At 45.8% G+C, this 15363-nt stretch overlaps 1 protein-coding gene across 2 annotated transcripts in view; it reads left to right on the forward strand.

Moving 5' to 3' along the window:
• SNX1 (sorting nexin 1) overlaps nt 1-10554 on the forward strand; it is a 34773-nt gene extending 24219 nt beyond the window's left edge. The window contains exons 7-15 of one of the 2 annotated variants that reach the window (XM_061157339.1): nt 1013-1091; nt 1553-1628; nt 3895-4008; nt 4210-4303; nt 5396-5601; nt 8063-8206; nt 8802-8882; nt 9385-9456; nt 9739-10057. In XM_061157339.1, coding sequence (XP_061013322.1) covers nt 1013-1091; nt 1553-1628; nt 3895-4008; nt 4210-4303; nt 5396-5601; nt 8063-8206; nt 8802-8882; nt 9385-9456; nt 9739-9747 — 875 coding nt within the window. In that variant the 3' untranslated portion in view covers nt 9748-10057. Of the gene's footprint in view, nt 1-1012; nt 1092-1552; nt 1629-3894; nt 4009-4209; nt 4304-5395; nt 5602-8062; nt 8207-8801; nt 8883-9384; nt 9457-9738; nt 10058-10115 lie in introns of those variants that run through there. The other variant, XM_061157338.1, reaches the window with a different exon arrangement.
• Nucleotides 10555-15363: the final 4809 nt, after the last annotated feature.

Here is a 15363-nt window from a genome sequence, read left to right on the forward strand (position 1 = left end):
TTAGTTTCCACTGTGTGTCTGTGTGTGAGTGAGTCTTCAGTGGTTGTGGTTTTAGTTTCCACTGTGTGTGTGTGTGAGTCTTCAGTGGTTGTGGTTTTAGTTTCCACTGTGTGTGTGTGTTGTGTGTGTGTGTGTGTGTGTGTGTGAGTCTTCAGTGATTGCAGTTGTAGTTTCCACAGTGTGTGTGTGTGAGTCTTCAGTGGTTGCGGTTTTAGTTTCCACAGTGTGTGTGTGTGTGTGTGAGTGAGTGAGTCTTCAGTGGTTGAGGTTTTAGTTTCCACTGTGTGTGTGTTTGTGTGTGTGTGTGTGTGAGAGAGAGAGTCTTCAGTGGTTGTGGTTTTAGTTTCCACTGTGTGTGTGTGTGTGAGTCTTCAGTGGTTGCAGTTATAGTTTCCACAGTGTGTGTGTGTAAGTCTTCAGTGGTTGCAGTTTTAGTTTCCACAGAGAGTGTGTGTGTGTGTGTGTGTGTGTAAGTGAGTCTTCAGTGGTTGCGGTTTTAGTTTCCACAGTGTGTGTGTGTGTGTGTGTGTGTGTGTGAGAGAGAGTCTTCAGTGGTTGTGGTTTTAGTTTCCACTGTGTGTGTGTGTGTGTGTGTGTGTGTGTGTGTGTGTGTGTGTGTGTATTGGTATCCGGGAGTCTTCAGTGGTTGTGTGGTTCCCTCCAGATTGAAATGTACTCATTGAATGAAGGGAAGGAGGTGAGGCAAGGAATCTTCTCATTACCATCAATTGATATCTGCTAATCTTTACTTAGAGTCCCATGGCCCCCTTTTAGAAAACATGTGCTTTGGAAGTCCCAGGGTTGAGAACCTTCAACATTTTAAGACTAGTATGAAAACTGACTCTTATGTAAAGAACCTTTTGTTCATGCTTGTGCATGACATAGAAGTGGCCTTTGGTTGTATTTTGTAGAGCTCCCTCATTGCCTTCCTCCTGTGGGCTTTTCTGCAGCCTAAAGCTTTTCATGATGATTTATAGTTTTCTTGTTTTTTTCTTTTTAAATTGTGTTCCAGGAATGACGAAAGTAAAAGTTGGGAAGGAAGATTCTTCTTCTGCAGAATTTCTTGAAAAACGGAGGGCTGCTCTAGAAAGGTAAGTACAATAAAACTTTTCTTGAGTACCACGAGAACAAATGAGGAGCTAAAACTGAGACTTAATTACCATGAGACATTTGCTAGAGTTAGTAGTGGTGAAACTTGAATGAGTTAAAGATTCCCACCTCCATGTTGTCTGTAGCCTTTCCTAAGTCTCTTTCCTTCCCACATTAGGAGCAGAGCATCCTCTTTTCTTTTCCTCTCCTGAGTGAGCAGGCAATCATATTCTCCTTCAATAGTCAGGAATGGCTCTGCAGTCTCTCTCTAAGCAGTTACTTTTCTTTCCTTTTTGGAAATGTGAAGAATATGAACTTACATGTGCTTATAAGCAGTGTCATACTTAAGTGCCCTGAGGACATTTTAAAGTAATGAAAGACATTGTACCACTGCCAGCATGGTACGATGCCCCAAACTTTGTAAGGCCAGGTCAACTAACCAGATAACTGCTTACCCTTGTAGGTACCTTCAGAGGATTGTGAATCATCCTACCATGTTACAGGACCCTGATGTCAGAGAGTTCTTGGAAAAAGAAGAGGTTAGTATTGTACAAACTGAATTTCACAATTCGTATCTACCCCTGTGAAATGAAACTAGTCCCTTCAACAAATATTTGCACACGTGCATATAGCCTAGTCTGACTGTATCATAGTTTATAAGTGCCCAAAAGTGACAAGTATCTTTCAGCCTCTGAAATAAAAGCAGCTCTGCCTACAGTCAAAAGTAACTGGTTGTAGAGGTCAAACTGCAACCCAGTTTTGTCTTACTGGATCAACACAGAGATCTGTTTGGCAGGTCTTGGCATGTCCTTCATAGGTTACTACTTGGCTTCGATTGAATGCTTATTTTGTGCCAGGAGCTGTGGAATTTTAGTTTAAAACCACTTAACCACAGACCTCAGAACTGCCAGCATGTAGCAAAAGTGTTGATTCAAGTGGACAGTCTTTTAACAGGCTATGCATAGGCTATTCATGATTGTGAAAAATTAGAGACAGTCCAGTTGCTAATAATTGAAGAGTTAGTAAAATATATCAATACAACAAATACTTAATTCTCATCATAAACAGAAAGTATACAGAAATTCATTGGAGTGTACATTTGCAGAATGATGAGGGAGAGGGATAAATTAGGAATATGAGATTAATGGATATACACTACTATATATAAAATAGATAAACAACAAGGATTTACTGTATAACACAAGGAACTCTGTTCAGTACCTTGTAATAACCTTATCATGGAAAAGAATCTGAAAAAAAAAAAATATATATATATATATATACACACATATACAACTGAATCACTTTGCTATGCCCCTAGAACTAACACAGTACTATAAATCAACTGTACTTCATTTTAAAACAAGAATTATGAAATGAAACATGAAACAGCATATAAACACAGTTGAAAAAACACATTAGTCATTAAGAATCAAAAGAAACACTGGAATAAAACAGTGTTGTATCTCATAGGAAAGAAAAGTAGAAGGAAATAAGTGACAGTGTAGAACTGTTGTTTTGTATTTATTTTTTTTATTTTGTTTTTATTTTTAAATTTTTCTTTAATTTGCATATTATATACATTACTCAAAATAAGAAAATGGTACTAAGTAAGTATATGGGTTGCCCCACCAAAATGAACTTCTTTAATTGAAAATTCTCTGTCTGATGCTCTAAGTCTTAGTTCTCCTCTGAGATCCCTAAATCCATTTTTCCTTTTCATGCCCTCATACCCGCCTGGTGCCCCTAGAGCAGGGTTTATCTCCAGTGGCACTGTTGACATTTTGGGCTGGATCACCCTTTGTTGTGGGGATGTCCTGTGCATTGTTGGTTTAGCAGCATTCCTGGCCTCTATCCACTGGATGCCAGTACCCTCCCCCACCTCCCGTCCCCAGGACTTTTTTAATTTGGTTGTGTCCAGAGTCTAGTTTTGGCAGTATCTTTCTTAGTTGCAGCATGTAGAATCGTTTGCAGTGGTATGTGAACTCTTAAATGCAGCATGCGAGATCTAGTTCCCCAACCAGGGATCAAATCCAGGTCCCCTGTAACTGGGAGCACAGAGTCTTAGCCACTGGACCACCAGGAAAGTCCCCTGTCCCCAGTTTTAGTAAGCAAAATTATCTCCATACATGACCAACTGTCCCCTGGGGGCAAAATGGCCCTGAGTTAAGAAGACTCTCAAGAGTCCTGGGCACTAAAATCTAATTGTTCAGCGTGGTATACTACATACACTATGGATTCTTCAGCATCCTTTTCATGCCTTAGGAAAGGAGTGGGAAGACTGAACTAGTCAAATTGTTTCTAAGTATTTGGCATGCTTGACTTAACTAGATGTCCTCAATCTATTACGCTCCTTTGTTCCCTGAGGAAAATCCAAATGGAATTACAGCTTCAAAGTGTCTCAAGATTTAAGTCTAGCTGTGTGCGAGTATGCATCCAAAAAGAACTTTTGACTCTTAAACAAAAGCATTTGGTATTTAAGCAGTTCGTGCCTGGGTAGGCAGATAATCTCAATATGAGGTCACCTGGACACATAACACACACTGCTTGTCTTTCTGCACACAGTATCAGAAGCTGACAATTTTGCTGATTCTCTTTAATGTGGTCCTTTGATTTTTTTTTTTTTTTTTTTGGTCTCTCCACATTGCTATTAAGGATTTGTCTAACTGCCCTTGAAAACAATAGCCTACAGTTCAGATAATTTATTTGGCAAGTTTGGAGCATGCCATCTGATGGATACTAACTCTTCTGAACCTAAAATAGGGGCAGCAGATAACTTGCCACCCCGCCTTCTTGGTCTTGTAGCTGCCACGTGCTGTGGGTACCCAGACATTGAGTGGCGCTGGTCTCCTCAAGATGTTCAACAAAGCGACAGATGCGGTCAGCAAAATGACTATCAAGATGAATGAATCCGACATTGTGAGTAGCACTGGGCCTCTCAGCTTCCCCAACCCCCTCAGGGTTATAGGTCAGAAGCCTTGAGGAGTCCTGAGATTAGAGACTTTATTTTTACAATAATTCAGTCCCTTAAAAAAGAAGAAAAAAACTGCTAAGGAAAAGACAGCTCTACACCTGTATGATGAGTAGCCTCCTTTAAAGCTTTGGGCCTGTGTGTTTCAGTGGTTTGAGGAGAAGCTCCAGGAGGTAGAGTGTGAGGAGCAGCGCTTACGGAAACTGCATGCCGTTGTAGAAACTCTAGTCAACCACAGGAAAGGTAATAAGCTTCTGATGTGCACTTGGAGCTGGGGGGAAACTGATGTCTCCAGTGAGCTAGAGATGGGAGGGCATGTTGTTCCCAAACCTCTCAGCCATTCAGGTTGAAATTCTCAACCCACTTGGTCCTTGATGTTCTGATCAAAGAGATGATACCTTGCGTCTCCTGACAGGAAACATGCCTCTGCCGCTGAAGGCATTGTGCTCTACCTGGGAGGAGTGCAGAGAAGCCGTCCCAGTTACAGCTTGACCTGGGACTGTGGGCTTCGGTTGGTGGCATTTGAGTTGGTGGCTTGTATCCAAAATTATGTTACATGCCTTAGCTACACGGTCCAGTGAGAAATATGTAAATGTGGGAAACCATGTATGTCTCCTACCCTTCTTCACCTTTCTCTGGTGAGATTTGCGTAAGAGCTAGTGAAATTTGCCAAGTTTGAATGCTTTTAACATGTTGATAATCAGAAATCTAAACAGGCAGAAAACCATTAGAACGGAGACCAATGTAAGGGTTGGCAAAATATGACCCAGCCCCCTGGGTCCTATCTAGCCATAGACCTATTAGTGATGGACCTATTGCTGTGGCTGTAAGTGGTTTTTAACATTTTTGAAGAGATGACGGGGTGGAAGGGTTGGGGGGTGGAGCAAGGAGAGTGAGCTGTATGTGGTCTGCAAAGGTTAAAATACCTGACTCTTCACCGAAAAGTTGTTCTGCTCTGATGCATGCAAGACTATGCAGTGTGTACATACACTCTCTCTGATGTAGGCAGGCTGCTTACTTTGAGCTCTGATGTGAGCATCAGAAATGTGCCTGTTTCTACTAACTGGCCCCTAGTTCTCCAGGAGCATCAGCACTGCTCCATCCGAGTGAGCCTAACCTAGGGAAGCTGAAGGCTACAGGCACCTCTCTGCTTGTGTGCCCGACCTGCGTCACCCTCACTCTGAGTTCACTTGGCTCTGGTGTAAGTGACCAGATTGCAGAGCCCACGGTTGCCAGACACGCAGGGGCCAGTGTAGCTCAGGCCCCCGGGCAGTGCCAGCCGACTTGGGCCTCTTCCCCGGGAGATCAGAGGCTCTGCTGTCTTCCTCCTTCCAGAGCTGGCGCTGAACACGGCCCAGTTTGCCAAGAGTCTGGCCATGCTTGGGAGCTCTGAGGACAACACAGCTCTGTCACGGGCGCTCTCCCAGCTGGCTGAGGTGGAAGAAAAGATCGAGCAGCTCCACCAGGAACAGGCCAACAATGACTTCTTCCTCCTCGCGGAGCTCCTGAGTGACTATATTCGCCTCCTGGCCATAGTCCGTGTAAGCATCTTGTTCCCCTCCTCTTTTTCCTCCATTGGGTTTAATTTGTCTTTTCCTTTGCTCTTCTTCTTCCCAAGGTGGTTTCATCCATTATAGCTTGAAATAGGTATAATTTTTCTACTGTCAAAAGAGAAAGTATCTTGTGAACTGAAACATCCATTAAACTCTTAGTTATCGCTGAGTCATTTTGAGGCCCACAACCAGTATTTTAAATCAGCTTGAAGAAAAGACCACTCTTGAATTCCCAGGTAGGCCCTTCCTTATTGTTGAAGCTGGACAGCATCCTATATTCCTTTCTTCAAGCAAGGCTGTTCCAGGCCTAGGTCTGGGCCCCTTGGAGCTGTGACTTCCTCAGCCCTCTGGTCTTTGCCTTCTTAACAGTAAGCTGCAGCTTGGCCCCGGTAAAAGCTCCTGCTGGCTTCCACTTTTCCCTCCCATGTGGGCCACCAGGTAACTACACACAACCAGTGTGGTGCTACATGGAGGAGTGTGGCTGGGGGGCTGAGGGAGCTTGTCACCAGAGCTGTGCTGTGCTGACCACACCGGTGACAAGACTGCAGCCTGCCCCTCAGGTCAAGCACCTCACCTTCTCTTTTGGTGACCAGGGCACCCTGGTTTCCCTGACCTTGCAGAGTGGCTGAGGAAGCTTCACTGGGCAGTGAGATTAGCTCCGCATGGCCTCTCTGAGACGGAGGAAGGAGCCAAGAGGGAGCCTGGCACCTGCCCTAATAGGGCCTGAATCTGCCTGATCCAGGTTGGGACCAGAACATCTGAGCCTCTGAGTTGGAACAGAGACACACACACACAGACATACACACACACAGAGACACACACACTCACTCTCCCGCCCCGCCCCCCCAGCTCTCCCCAGCCTGAGAACTCCTGCATTGTCAGGAGCCACGCTGCCCCCAGGACTCATTTTCTCTGTGATAGTGTTGCTTAATATAGTCTGTAAGATTGCTCACTGTCCTCTCCCTTTGCTGTTTGGTTTGCTGCTAACTCCAGAGTGGTAAGAGGCTGGAAAAATAACCTCTTCTGGAATGCTCAGAACAGGTCAGACTACTTAGACTGGAAAGCCACCCCAGGGAAGAGTTCTCTCTGGGAATGCTTTCAGAGAGCAGTGTTGTCTGGGGCTTCTGGAGAGCTCAGCATTTGGATGCAACCCTCAGGCCAGGGACCCTGTATGGAGAGGGGTGAGGGAGGCCTCTCTGAGGCAGCTCGCTTTGGTGCTCAGAACTGCAAAGCTTGTCTTTTCTCAGAGATCCCTCACCTGCCCTTCTTGTGGTTATGTGCTGGCAGTGGGACTGGAGAGATGAACAGATGTTACTTCTCTGCTGAAACCTGCAGCTGTACCACAGTTAGCCTAGGGTGTTAGGTTGGATTTGAGGTCACACTTTACCTGATCCTTTATTCAGCTGTATAGAAATTGCGGATAAGCAGCAGTGACAATGCAGGGGAAGATCAATTTGGTGTCATTTCACTCCCTAAGGTTCAAGTCTTGGCAAAGGCCTGAACTAAGGAGGCCTGGAAAACATCCAGGGAACCCTCATAGGGGAGGGGAGCAGAAGGAGCAGTGTTGGGAGGTTGCCCCAGGCAGAGGTCTTCCATCCCAGCCTCTTGAAGCCTACAGAGCCAGTGGGGGTGCGGGATGGTTTGCTTAGTCCAGGAGGCATCCTCTGGACATGCTGATTGTGACCACGGAACTGAAAACAGAGAAGACCAGCAAATGGACTTTGGAGAGCTTCTTGAAGGCCTTAATAGCTGCGAGCAGTTGAATGTATGGATGAGATGAAGTTTACTTAGTATAAAGATCTGTTAAGCTGAAGGCGGTGGGGAGATCTGTCAAACTCACCCTGTATATTGTTTGGGTGTCAGTATAGAGTTTGCTTCCTTAGGTTGGTCTTCCCTGATGTGTCTCCCAGGCTCATCTAGGTCCCCAAGTGTTTTTTTTTTTTGCAGTACTCTGCTTGTTTTTTCTGTATTCTGCATTCTTACAATTACTTATTGGCAGTTAGTAATACAATGTCAGCCTTTCCTGTTAGACTTCAAGCTCAATGAAAGGAGGCCTATGTGTTTCGTTCCCCACTATATTCTTAGCCCTTGGCACAGGGCAGGCATTTAAGGAAAGTGTGTAGACTCATGAACTCATCTCAGGGAGTCCGTTTGAAAGCCATAGATTGGGCATGTGCATCAGACCACCTGCTTGCCCTGGGCCATCCAGCCTTGGGAGCAGCATGACACAGCATGACGCTGGTCTACTGGAGCCTTGGAGAGAAGTCTTACCCAAGCTTGTGCTTTTGGACGTTAAACTTCCAGCTAGGCATTAACACAGGATTGTGGAACCTGCCCTTGCTCGGCCCTTCCCCAGCACAGCCGCTGGGAGAGCCCCCTACCCGCAAGGCAGAGCCAGCAGAGCACCTGAAGGGCTGGTTATGCTTTTCCCCAACCTTCACCCCCACAGGCCGCCTTTGACCAGCGCATGAAGACGTGGCAGCGCTGGCAGGATGCTCAGGCCACACTGCAGAAGAAGCGGGAGGCCGAGGCTCGGCTGCTGTGGGCCAACAAGCCCGACAAGCTGCAGCAGGCCAAGGATGAGATTGTAGAGGTGAGCCCCCCGAGGCAGACCTGCAGGGACGTTCTGGCTCCTGAATGAGTCAGGGTTCCACCCCACTGAGCTGCTTAGAACCCCTCAGCAGGCAAGAGAACTAATGGAGTCTAAAGGACAGTGGCTGGCAAAGGCTCTGCGGATGGCCCAGGGTCTGCCCTGAGACCGGGCCCTCCTCCTCCTTTCCTGTTCAACCCACACTTGCCAAATTACAATCTCTGCAGGAGTGGTCCTGCCTGGGTCTTTGAAAAGCTCCAAGGTGATTCACATGTGTCCTCCTGGTGAGAACTAAATTCAGTTCTCTGGGCCTCCCAGCCTTGCTGGCAAGTACCTGAACTGGAGCCTTGGGGGAACTAGATTTCTTAGGAACCAGACTTGGCCTGAGACACATGGCACCTCTTTCCCAGCCAGTTCCTAGAGGTGACCTCTACTGGAGACTGGATTACCTGTGGAATCTCCATATCTAATCTTACCCAGAGGGACAAACAAATGACCAATTGAGGTCTCAGATACACAGTTGCTGTTCAGAGGTAAAGACTTAATAGAGTAACTCCATAATATGATAAGGGATCCTTTCTTTCCTCTTTCTTCCCAGTGGGAGTCTCGGGTGACTCAGTATGAAAGGGACTTTGAAAGGATTTCAACTGTGGTCCGAAAAGAAGTGATACGGTTTGAGGTAAGATAGAAGATCCTCGCTCTCACCAGTGTGCAGTGCCTGGTTTAGTGGTGGTACTGGTTTTGTCCACGTCTCTACTGAGTAGGGAGACAGACGGCAGTGCCAGCAACTTGGCAGTTATTGTGACCAAACATGGCTGGTGTGTGTGTGTGTGTGTGTGTGTGTGTGTGTGTGTGTGTACGCGTGCTCACATTTGTATGTTTGTTCCTGAGGCAAAGTGGCTGTCCTCCACTGGTTGCGGGACCAGAGCTGTTAGACACAAAGCAAAGCTCGCCCTGTCGTAACCCCTCTGCTCCCCTGTCCTCTCTCCTCGCTTTCCCACCCTGCCACCATTCAAGAAAGCCTTGCAAGAGGTTATTAGGCTGGAAATTGTAGCTAATCCAGCTGCTGCCTCTCCTTTCTGAGGCTGTGTTCAGCCTTGGTCAGCAAAAACATCACCATCCTGTCAAGAGGGGAAGGAGCAACTGTCCGGATGGTCAGTGTAGAATCCTGTCTCCTTTAGAAAGAGAAATCCAAGGACTTCAGAAACCATGTGATCAAGTACCTCGAGACACTCCTGTGTTCACAGCAGCAGGTATGTAACTTGTGCATGGCTTTCTTCCTCTCTGGCTTTCTTCCTCTCCTGCTTGCTTGGGCCAGCTGCATACTTAAGACTTTGGTGACAGGGGTGGTCCGGCATACATCAGGGGTCCAGGCCCTGCTTAATCAATAATTGAACATAAGTCCTGTTTCTCTAATGTGGAGCATCCAGTAGGGTCTTTTGCTAATAAGCAGGATAGCCCTAATCCTACAGTCAGTGAGTTTTTAAGGACAAACCCCAACTCTCCTCTCCCTGTAACCCCCTGATACCACCTAGCCCCCTTGAGGCTGAGGCCCCAATCGGTATGTGGAACAGTGACCCTGTTGTGAGGAGCTGACTGACCTGAGCCAAGCTGTGGCCCCCACGGGGGTACTTCCTCTGGGGCAGAACCAGGACTGTCTTCAGACCTTGCACTTGATGCTTCCTTCAGTCTAGAGAGGTAAGGGCAGTGTGGCTGGCCAGCCAGTCTGTCCCAGGGTCCACTCTCAGCATACCCACTTCCTCAGCTTGGCCTCAGCCTAGGCCAAGCTGAAGAAATGGCCTCCCTGTGCTGGCCGAGGGCACTTGGGGGAGTGCCCTGGCTTGCTCCCCTTCCAGGCTCAGGCTCTGCCACTTTTTGGGAGCACTTGCTTACTGAGTGCACTTCTTTGCAGCTGGCTAAGTACTGGGAAGCCTTCCTTCCTGAGGCAAAGGCCATCTCCTAATGGACCAAGGACACCAGAGCCACCTGCCTGACGCTGCCTTTTTATACACTGTTCTCCACCTCTGCCGGACCCAGTGATGCATCCTGCCTAGCCTGGACTTTACCCCTTCCCTCCTGCCCCCACAACCGAGCTGTCCCCAGTCACTCTAACCGTTACTTAACTTAGCTTCCATATATATTTTCTTACCTGAAAGAATAGTTTCTTGCTTTAAGCAAAAGTCCTATACTAGGTGGTGGAATTAGGGGATGGGGTGGAGTATTGATATAAATATATAAATACAAATGTATATTTTTCAGGATGTGGTTAGGAACTGGGGATAACGTTTTCTGTTACTCCTGACGGTGCCATGAAAAGATTATGTAATAAAATACTTTAAAATTGGGTCACATGACTGAGAATGGTGGTGCTTTTTGCTCTAGGCTGGGGAGCAGTTGGGAAGCAGCTCTAAACAAGAAGTGCCCGGTAGAGTCATGTAATGAGTTCCTCTCCACAGGAACTGTGGGCCTTGGTTCCTGCTGCCCCAGAGGACTGGGGTTTCCTTTGCTCTCTCTACCCCAGCTGCCTGTTCTGAGGGTCTCTTACTCTTAACTCTTATTCCTCATTCTTTAGGGAAGGAGTTTTAAACACGTCTCTTATAATAAGAGGAACAAAACCAATTCTCCCACAAAGGAGGCAAACTTTCACTTTTATTCCTGCCCTATTTCTCTCAGCTGCCCAGGGCTGTCTGAGAGTTTGCCTTCTGATAGCAAAGCCGTGTGTTCCGAAGTTCTTTTTGCCACCCATCAAAGCAGGTGCTCAATAGACTGGTTTATGTTAAAAATGTAAAGGACTGATAAGGACTTAACACTTCAACCCACTGACAACAGAATCAGGCACTCTGCCTTGAGATAAAGTCATCCCAGAGTTCCTAAACCTTCTGAGTTCCAAGAAGCTTTATGGTCTATGCCCAGGAGGGAGCATGTCAGCAAGAGGCCCTGGTGTTGTCAGCACAAGGCAAGGGCATTCAAAGGGGTCTCTGTGCTGGCCTGGCCAGGGAGGCCCAGTCTCAGAGGTGCCTTTGCTGGGCTTCCCCTCAGCTGTGTACGCAGCTGCTAGGCTCGCTGCTCAGAGCAGACTGTGTAGGGCAGGGCTGGCAGGCTGCCTGCACGGGAGCCTCATGCTCCTAGCCCCACCGCCCTCAGATGCCCTTGCTGAGGGCACTCCAGACCCACAGTATCTGTTCTTTGGGTGAGGGATAGGTATCAAGGTTTGGGGAGAGGCAGCCTGAGGCAAGAGAAGGCAGTCAATAGCACTGATCTCCAGTATTCTCCAGCCTACCTGCCTGATGGGGAGTGCATATGCTGGCAAGTATTTTTTTCAATATGCTGATTTTTTTTTTTAAAGAAAAAGTCACTCAATCTCTCCCTTCCCCCTAATATCTTTTTTTTTCCCTAATATCTTTATTACCACCTTTGATATTACCCTTTCAATCTTACTTATATGCTTGCTCTGATATACTTATATCTTGCTCTTAGTTATAATAATGGACACATAAAATACTTTGTATCCAGCTTTCATCATTCAACCCTGTATAAGCTATAAGCATTTTTTCTATTCTGTTATGTGTTTTCACAGACTTTTATTTGTAATGCTGTGTAATTTTAAGGCTTCCATAGAGTGACTGTACCATAATTCTGACTCATCCCTTGTTGTTGGATTGCTGGTTTGTTTGGGAACTTTTAGAACTTTAATATGATTTTAAACTTAAAAGTTACAGGAATATCATGAAGAACTCCCACTTACCAAGTGCTTATATTTTACCCCATTTGTTTTATGACTTAATGATTTGCTTTATCTGTATTTACATGTTATATTTTCTGAATCATTTGGGAATCAGTTGTAGATATTGTTACCCGTCTACCCCAAAACTTCAGTAAGCCTTTCCTTAAGAACAAGGACTTCCTCTCATAATTTATAACCATAACCGCTTGTCAAAAGCAGGAAGTATAACACTGATATGATACCAACACTGATAGAATACTGTCATCTAGCCCATGCTCACTGTTTAAATTGCGTCAGGTGTCCTAGCACTGTCCTTTATAGTGATTCCCTTTTTCCTGATGCAGAATCATGTGTTACATTTAGTCGTGATACATGCTTACACGTGTCTCTCAATTCAGACGTCTTCCCTTTCCTTTTATTACCATGGCCTTTTTGAAGAATACAGCCAGATATTTTGTAGAATGTTCCTCAAATTGGATTGGTCTCATGGACTAGATTAGGGTTTGGCATATTGGGTGGGAACATCACAAAAGTGATGTGTCCTCTGTGTGTGTGTCTTAAGTTGGCAGGTGATGTTAGTTGATGCCATTAATACTGACGTTAGCTCTGTGATCATTTGGTTAAGTTAATGTCTGCTAGACTTCCCCTTTCTAAGTTGACTTCTCCCCTTTGTAAGTAACAGGTTACTTGTGGGGAGACACTTTGATGTCATGTACATACTTTGTTCTTCATTCAGTGTGATTTTCTAACTCCGTAGTTTCTTCTACACTTGTTTGACAGTCTACTTCTAAAGGAAAGCATCTTCCTCCTTACTTATTAATCTGTTTGTTTATAGGTATGGATGAATGGATTCCTATTTACTCAAAGTTGCTAGGTATTGCTTTGATTCTCAAACCATCCCAGATTTCTAGCAGTCTCCTGTGTCTTTTTAATATGTCCCTTTCTTTTTCTTTTTTTTTTTTTTTTTAACACTTTCTTACTTTCTGGCTTAAGGTGTTCCAGACTTACCTTGTATCTTCCCAGCCCCAGCTGTGGAATCAGCCATTTTTTCCCAGGGAATCTTGATTCCTTTGAATGGAAAATGATCTTAAGAAATCAAGATCTGGGTGCTGAGTGCCCATTGCTACTGGAATGTCATTGCTTCTAGGCTTTTCTTGGCAGACAGAGTAAGGAAATAACTGTAGATAAAGATGTATGGAAATATTGAGGGAAATGGAGATACAAATAATTAAAAATCATGAATTCATACTAGCCCCATGAATTTTATTCTCATCTCCCTTTTTAACTCTCTAAGAAAATTTTAAAACTTTCTCTTCACTTTGTTTTGTTCCATCCAGCGATCCTCTTGATGTAAGTCTGTTTTTGTTATTTCCTGGGGACAGACTCCCTTCTGGTGTCAGAGCTCCCTTCTCAGAGCTTTCCTCTCTGTCCCAAGGCTGATGGGACCAGCTGTCTTCAGGGCCTGTGCATTTCTGTGCAGAACTTGCAAGTTAAGAAGACCAATAGCAGTTTACCCGTACTGAGCCAGAGGCCTGTATGCAAGGATAGGGCCACAAAGATGGAGTTGTTCCACTTGGAGACTCAGGAGGAAGAAATTGGAGAAGGAGGTGCTTGAACTGTGTGTTCAAGGTGAAGAGGTTTTTGTTCCTTCTGCTGGACCATCTACCTTCCCGTGTCATGTAGTGAGAGGTGGGCCCATCTAGGGAATACTGGTGGCTCGATGTAGCCAGTCAAGTCAGTGGACGGCCCATGGAGTGATGAGCAAGAGCTGGATCACACAGTGCCTATCACCTGTAGGGCACTTTGAACATGACCCTGCAAGTGTGGGGAGCTCCTGGGAGGACTTAAGCAGGAAATAGCATGGTCACATTTGTGATGTAGACATATCAGAAGATACAAGGCTGGAGGCACAGAGAGTCAGCCAGAATGCTGAGGAGGGCAGTAGTAATGGAGTCCGGACTCAGGGAGAGGAGTCAGTGGCAGCAAAGAGCCAGTGGGGGCTGGTCACTGATACGATGAAAGGCCCAAGGAAGACAGTGGTAGCTGGCATGACCCATGAGCTTCTGACTTGGGTTTCAGGGTTGATGGTGACAACGTTCATGACATAGGTAGCACAGGAGGCCAAACAGGTTTGGAGCAGATGGGCGGGGAAGCAGTGGTGACAGCAAGTGCATGACCGTGTCATTCATATAAGAGGCTCTTCTGAATGAAAAGGGAGGACCTTGCTGAGAGGGAAGGGAGATACAAAGTAAAAGCTGGCTTTGTTTCATTTAAAGGCATGTCAGACCTAACATGTTAACAAAATTCAGAGGAGAGAAAGGGAGTAGCCATCAGCCATGTCTGGGAACAAATGCAAAATGCAGGGCAGGGAGCCTTGCTGCTGGGGCTGGGAAGAAAGATTAACCTCCTGCATGGTAATTCAGATATTCTCAGACACGGCTATCTTGTTGACCTATTTTTGAGTCAGGTGGTTTACAGAAGAGGTGTGGAAATGAGTCTTACTTCTCCTGCTTCCCTGTGGGTTATTTCCCCCATGCATCTCTGGGCTTCGGAGTCCTGAAGGTGAGCGCTTAGAGCTGAAGAGACCCCAGCATTCAGAATGGGTCTTCAGCAACAGAACAAATGCAAGAAGTAGAAATGATAGGACCCATTACACGTGGATATTTGTAACACTGAGCTCTTTTTGAGTGATTTTCATTCTGAATGCACCTGTAGCTGAGAAGCCTAAAGGAAATAAAGAATGCCTGTGCAGCTCAAACTTGAAAAATCATGAGAAGATAATGGAAATTGAAAGATGGGGCCAGGAACTGGTTGAGAAAGGAGCGTGGTGATGGAAGGTGTGTCCTTTGCTGAGCATGTTTAGAGCCCATGTGGGATTGAAAACCATGGATTCTGAGGAACAGCAGACCCTAAGGTGGTGGGATTTTCCCCCACCCAGTTCCCAGCAGCTGTTGGGAAGGGGAGGAGTAGAAAAGGAAGAGAATGGTGATGCCCTCCTTTCCTACATTTGACCCATGCCTGAACAGGACACTCTGCCTTAATGAGTCACAGGCTAAGATTCTCAGCTTCACATTGGGGAAGAGTTGGGTCAGAGCTCAGAGTTAGAGATGCACTAGAACAACTCATCCTTGTCTTCTGGCCCCGGGGTTGGTGCGACATCATCTGCCAATGTCTTGTGATACCAGTTGTGTGGTTTAATGTTGGCAATCTCCGCCAAACAAAAGTTCTGTAATATTTAATTTAGGCCTTAGGATATCCATAGGAGTGCAATGGCTAGAAAGAACAGGATGCGATGAGGCAGGTGACTGAAGCACAAAAAGCAATTTAAGGCATTAAGAAAAAAATTAAGACAATAAACTCTCCAAAGTGGAACATCTCTTTAACCCTGTGACCCCTGAAAATATCTGGGCTTAAATAGGTGCCATGTAGGTAACTG

This window comes from Dama dama, chromosome 12, assembly GCF_033118175.1.
Source record: "Dama dama isolate Ldn47 chromosome 12, ASM3311817v1, whole genome shotgun sequence".
Taxonomy (NCBI): Eukaryota; Metazoa; Chordata; class Mammalia; order Artiodactyla; family Cervidae; genus Dama; species Dama dama.